General features: G+C 38.2%; 1 protein-coding gene across 1 annotated transcript; it reads left to right on the forward strand.

The window, feature by feature from the left end:
* Window positions 1–1003: 1003 nt before the first annotated feature.
* LOC140826934 (uncharacterized) lies at window positions 1004–5534 on the forward strand. Its single transcript, XM_073189488.1, has 3 exons — window positions 1004–2087; window positions 3885–4039; window positions 5112–5534. Exons 1-3 carry the CDS (start codon window positions 1004–1006, stop codon window positions 5532–5534), a joined length of 1662 nt encoding a protein of 553 aa, XP_073045589.1.
* The last annotated feature ends 1211 nt before the right edge of the window (window positions 5535–6745 follow it).

The following is a 6745-nucleotide window of genomic DNA, read 5'->3' on the forward strand; positions in this document are numbered from 1 at the left end:
CCATCGACTATTGAGGTTTATGTCATGTTGAGGAAAGTCACAATTAACGATCTGAATTCAACAAAGGAAAGGTAACGATCTGAATTCAACAAAGGAAAGGAAAAGGAAAGGAAAAATGTTTATGATCATGAAAAATGTTTTATGTTATGTCATGTTAAGGAAAAGGAAAAGGTTAAAGATTATGTTTGCATGTCACGAAAAAGTTATTTTTACGTAAAAGTATTTTCACTGTTGCATGTCGTTTTATACGTATTATTTGTTATAAAGATTATGGTAGTGTTGAGTATTTAGACTCACTAGGTGTGATGGATGCAGATGAGGTTGAGGGAGGTCTTGATGGATGATTTGACTGGACTGAGGCGCACACACAACCCGAGGACCAGCGCTTCTACTTTTCCGCATTTTTGATTATGACTTATGATTTATGTTAAAGTTTTAAGACTATTTATTTATACTTTTTGAGAGATTTTTGAGAGGTTTAGTAATTGCTATACTTTTCAAACTTATTGATTTTTAGGGTTGGTAAAACAGTTGACGATCTCATTTTTATGACTAGTTCACTTGATTTTTAAAAGGCTAGTTGGATGATGTTTTATTTTAAAGTGGAAAATATTTTATATTTTCATGAGGTTTATGTATATGGCCGAAAATTGAGTGTTTTTTTTTTAAAAAAATTCTAGTACTTTTAAAGCACTAAAAAGGGCAGGCATTTCAGTTGGTATCAGAGCAAAGGTCCTGTAAAAGGTTGTGCCACCATCAGCGCCGGAAAGATCAGTCGTCAAGCCTCAAAGTTGTAAGTTTTTACATGCTTTATATGATTCAGTTTGATGTTTCCTGCATGACTTCATGAATATTATGCTTATTGTACATGTTTACGAACTTTTTAAGTATTTATGTTTTGCATGCTTAAATTGCTATATGGGATAGAATATGTCGCATGATTAGAGAAATTAGATTTAATTGCATGTTGGTTACGTTAGAATTTGGAAAACGTTCAGATAAAATGCCTCCTAGACGTGCCCCTGTCAATGATAATCAAGGAGAGAACAGTGTTAATCGTCGAGGGAATAGTCAAGGGAATGGACCTCCACCACCACTAGCAGATGCTGCTACTCGTGCTTTGGAGAGGATGGCTCGTCTCTTCGAGCAGCAGATACAGAAGCAACAGTTACAGCAGCAGCAGCACCTACAGCAGCCACCTAGGCCACAACACGACATTTATGATCAGTTTTGGAGGCTAGGGCCGAAGGAATTTTCTGGCACCACCGATCCTTTTGCTGCTGAGAGTTGGATCCGTTCACTTGAGGTACATTTTCGTTACCTGGATATGGGGGATGCAGATCGTGTGAGGTGTACCACTTATTTATTCAGATATGACGCTTCTTTATGGTGGGAGGGATCCGAGCACAGTGTTGATCTTGCTACTTTCACTTGGACTCGTTTCAAGGAAATATTCTATAAAAAATACTTTACTGCCGATGCTAGAGGGCGACTGATGAGGGAGTTTATGACCCTCCGCCAGGGAGACTCAACTGTTGCAGATTTTGTGAAGAAGTTTGATAGGTGTTGTCATTTTGTACCCCTTATTGCTGGGGATCCTGCAATGAAGCATTTCATGGATGGCTTACGACCTATCCTTCGAAACAATGTTATGATGATGCGTCCATTGGATTATGCTACTACTACTACTTATGCTTTCCAGTCTGAACAGTCTTTGAAGGACATCGATTTTGAGAATCAGCGCAAGATGCATCACTTTCAGAATAATAATCAGCCTAACAAAAATCCATTTATGGGTCCTCCTAGACCTCAAGGGCCTCAAAAGCCCCAAGGTCCAGTCAAGAAGCCAGCTCCACCAAAGCCACAAAATTCAGGAGCATCAAATCCTACTGAGAGGCAACCATGCAAGAAGTGCAACCGTCTTTATCTTGGCAAATGTGAATGTGGATCATTTAAATGTTTTTATTGCAAGGAGGCTGGACACAAAGCTAATGATTGCCCTAAGAGGAAAGCAGATACTACGGCACGGGCCTGTGTTATGAATGCCGAGGAAGCTGAGGAAGAAGCATACACTACACTCATTACGGGTAATCTAGTCATTTAACATTTTTATATTGCTTATTATTGTATGCAATGTTAAATTGGTTATTGGTATTGATTTTGGAACAAGATTTAACCTAGTGGAAAGTAGGTTGCATGTTCTACTTAGTTGGATTTAAGTTATGATTTTAAGAACCATAGAAATGATATTAATTTTGTGCCCATTTTATGTAAAGGATGATTTTTTTCCAAATAAAAAGTTGAGGGCCAAAATTTAAAGAAAATCATAACTAAGGGGTTTCGAATTAATGGGGTCCAAAGAAAAATTTTCGATAACTTGAGGGCTAGAATGTAAATTTTCTAAAATATAGGGACCAAAAGGCAATAATTCAAAAGATAAGGGACCTAAAGGTCATTTCCGAATTCTTAAGGACCATAAGTGTAATTCCCGAAAACATAAGGGGCAAAATCAGAATTTTCGAAATAATTTAAGGATTTAATTGTAATAATTCAAAAAAAAATTGAGGGACTAAAATGCAATTTTACAAGAAATGTTTAAGTTCAACACACAATCTTCATGTAACTTTGGAAATTTAATGATAGTAAATCCTTAAATTTCAAAACGTAAAAATTTAAAGGATATCTTTCACCGCAAGGAGGATCATCATTTGAGGTGTAGCTACCTATGCATTGCTAGATTCAGGAGCTACATATTCTTTCATATCTGAAACCTTCATCAAAAGACTGAAAATTACTCCTCAAGATATGGGTTTGGGTTTCAAAGTCTTTATTCCTTCCGGTGATCAAATGCTCACATCGAAGATTGTTAAAAATCTGGAGCTTCGTTTATTCAAAGATGTGGTTCGGGCAGACCTTATTGTGCTTCCTATACCCAAATTTGATATTATACTTGGGATGGATTGGCTATCAGCGAATGGAGCTTCGATTGACTTTCGTCAGCGATCAGTATCAATTAGGCCGCCTAGTGGTAAATCTTTTATCTTTGAAGCGGCGAGAAACAAGAAATGCCGCACATTATCTCTTGTCTATGTGCGAGGAAGATTATTAAGCGTGGATGCCAAGCTTTCCTAGCATGTGTCACTACTGTACATGCATCTATCAGTCAGAAGTTAGAAGATGTTGAAATTGTGAGAGATTTTCCTAGTTTCTTTCCCGAGGACGTTTCTGGCATTCCGCCCGACCGTGAAGTGGAATTCTCTATTGATCTAATTCCAGTCACATTTCCTATATCAAAATCACCTTATCGTCTAGCACCTGCCGAAATGAAAGAGCTAAAAGATCAAATCAAAGAACTGCTAGACAAATGTTTCATTCGCCCTAGCTACTCTCCATGGGGCGCTCCGATATTATTTGTGAAAAAGAAAGATAGGTAATATTCGTCTTTGCATCGATTATCATGAGCTTAATCGGGTTGCCATAAAAAATAAGTATCCACTGCCAAGAATTGAAGATTTATTTGATCAGTTGCAAGGAGCATCGGTATTTTCTAAGATTGATCTGCGATCTGGATACATAAATTGAAAGTAAAAGAGTCATATGTACACAAGACGGCATTTCGCACGAGATATGGGCACTATGAGTTTATGGTCATGCCATTTGGGTTGACCAATGCGCCAGAGATCTTCATGGTCTCATGAATTGCGTATTTCAGCCGTATCCAGATCAGTTTATTATTGTCTTCATTGATGACATATTGATCTATTCCAAGAGCAGAGAGGAGCATAGCCGTCACTTGAGGATCGCACTGCAGGTACTGCAAGACAGAAAGCTATATGCAAAGTTCAGCAAGCGCTAGTTTTGGCTTGATAGAGTGGCGTTCTTAGGGCACATCATTTCTAGTGATGGTGTGGAAGTTGATCCGAGTAAAGTGGAAGCAGTGAAAGAATGGCCAGTACCAAAGAATGTCACCGAGATTCACAGTTTCTTGGGACTAGCTGGCTATTATCGCAAGTTTATACAGGGTTTCTCATCTATAGCGGTACCTATGACCGCCTTGACAAAGAAAAATGCAATGTTTATTTGGGGACCCGAGTGTCAAGACAATTTTGACAAGTTGAAGCAAGCCTTGATATCCGCACCAGTGTTATCTATGCCATCGGGGCAAGAGGAGTATGTTCTTTTTACCGACGCTTCTAAACTTGGGTTGGGTGCAGTTCTGATGCAAAACGACCGAGTTATCGCCTATGCGTCGAGGCAGCTGAAAATTCACGAAAAGAACTACCCTATTCATGATCTTGAGCTTGTAGCAGTAGTCTTTGCACTAAAAATCTGGAGACACTACCTTTATGGAGAGAAGTGCAAGATATTCACGATCATAAAAGTTTGAAATACTTCTTCACCCAAAAGGAGTTGAATATGAGACAGCGCAGATGGCTTGAGTTAGTGAAGGACTATGATTGTGACATTAGCTACCATCCGGGAAAAGCTAATGTAGTGGCAGACGCGTTGAGCAGAAAGGCAGCAGTTATTAGGGGTGAGCAAGATTTCGGTTAAACCGAATTAATCGACCGAACCAAGCCAATTCGGAAATTCGGTTCGGTTATTTCGGAAATTCGGTTTTCAAATTAAAAAAATTCTGTTAATTCGGTTCAGTTACGGTTTTCAAAATTTTGAAATCGATTAACCGAATTAACCGATATAATAAATATTATTATTTAATAATTTTTTTTATTTATCAACTTTATAAATATTTTAATTTTTAATTTTAAAATCGATATAATATGTATTAATTGTGTTCAAATAAAACTTAAACATTTGTGATGTGTGTGATTTTATGTTTTTATCAATTTGTGTAAAGTGTAGTGTTAAAAAAAATTACGTATATAATTAAAGTTAAATCACAATTTTTTTAAACTAATCGGTGACCGAATTAACCGATTTTAATTCGGTTCGATTTTCATCGGTTATGAAAATTAATTCGGTCGGTTTGGTTATGGCTAAATATTTTGTTTCGGTTCGGTTATGGCTAATTCGGTTCGGTCGGTAACCGAATTAACTGAATGCTCACCCTAGCAGTTATCACTCAATTATCACTCCAAAAACCGTTGCAGTCCGAGATACAATGGTTTGAGCTTACAGTGTATGCTAGGGGCAAGGCCCTAAATCTTGCCACATCATCAGTCCGGTCGACTTTCAGAGATAGAATTCGAGATGGACAGTCCACTGATGAGCAGTTGCAAAAGTGGAGAGCTAGAGATGAAGCCAAGGACCAGAATTTATATTTAGTGGTGGATGGTTTAGTTCGCTATCGAGATCGTCTATGGGTTCCGAGTGACGATATGTTGAGAGATCTTATTATGAAGGAAGCCCATGACACACCTTACTCCATCCATCCGAGAAGTACAAAGATATACAAATATTTGCAGTTGTTATATTGGTGGCCAGAGATGAATAGGGACATTGTGAGATTCGTATCCGAGTGTTTGACATGTCAGAAAGTCAAAGTAGAGCATCAATACCAGCGGGGAAATTGAAACCACTCCCTATTCCCAAGTGTAAATGGGATGGATTGCCAAAGACCGTTAAGGGTTTGAATGCCATTTGGGTGATAGTAGATCGTCTTACGAAATCAGCGCATTTTCTACCTATTAAGACGATATTCACCATGATTCAGTACGCCGACTTGTATATTCGAGAGATAGTTGTCTACATGGGATTCCTGTATCTATTGTTTCTGACAAGGATCCAAGATTCACGGCATCTTTTTGGAAAAGTTTGCAACGATGGGGACCAAATTATTGTTCAGTACATCGTTCCATCCTAAAACCGATGGTCAATCAGAAAGAGTTATACAGATTTTGGAAGATCTACTGCGAGCATGTGTTATTGATTTCCAAGGCAGTTGGGAATCAAAGCTACATCTAGTGGAGTTCACCTACAATAATAGTTTCCAATCATAAATCGGGATGGCTCCTTTTGAGACACTTTATGGAAGGAAATGTAGATCTCCTATTGATTGGGACAAGGTTGGGGAAAGAAGAGATATTGGTCCGGATGTGATTGAAGAGACCGCCGCACTTGTAGTCAAAATTCGTGAGAGAATGAAGACTGCACAAGGCCGACAAAAGAGTTATACGGACAAAAGATGAAGGGACTTAGAGTTTGCTGCGGGAGACCATGTATTTGTAGAAAATATCACCTATGAAGTGTGTTATGCGCTTTGGCAAGAAAAGCAAGCTTAGTCCAAGATTTATAGGTCCGTTTGAGATTTTGGAGAGGATTGAGACACTAGCTTATAGAGTGGCATTGCCACCAGCACTTGCAGGAGTTCACAATGTGTTCCACATTTCAATGCTGCGAAAGTAGTCGAATCCGTCACTTGTGCTTAATTATGAACCTCTTCAATTAACTCCAAATATGACATATAAAGAAAGACATGTCCAGATATTAGCAAGGCAAGAAAGAAGATTGCGAAACAAAGTCATTCCAATGGTCAAGATCAAGTGGCTGAATCACTCGAAAGAGGAAGCTGCTTGGGAAACCGAGAGGGACTTGAAGAATCGCTATCAGAACTATTCGGTAAGTTCTAATTTCGAGGACGAAATTCTAATTAAGGGGGGAAGAATTATAAGGTCCAAAATTAAGATGACGTAATCAAACTGCATGCAAATCTAAGAAATAAAGAAAAATGATTAACTGATTTTAATTGCTATCTGATTATGTTACATACATGCTTATATGTTAA

Source organism: Primulina eburnea, chromosome 3 (genome assembly GCF_022965805.1).
Source record: "Primulina eburnea isolate SZY01 chromosome 3, ASM2296580v1, whole genome shotgun sequence".
In the NCBI taxonomy this organism is placed as follows: Eukaryota; Viridiplantae; Streptophyta; class Magnoliopsida; order Lamiales; family Gesneriaceae; genus Primulina; species Primulina eburnea.

Excerpts from the sequence above, each read along its gene's own strand:
- LOC140826934 (XM_073189488.1), top strand. The coding sequence starts at position 1,004 with ATGCCTCCTAGACGTGCCCCTGTCAATGATAATCAAGGAGAGAACAGT. Across the intron at positions 2,088-3,884 it reads ATACACTACACTCATTACGG|GGCACATCATTTCTAGTGAT; the intron begins GTAATCTAGTCA and ends TGGCGTTCTTAG. Across the intron at positions 4,040-5,111 it reads AGGGTTTCTCATCTATAGCG|TCCGAGATACAATGGTTTGA; the intron begins GTACCTATGACC and ends AAACCGTTGCAG.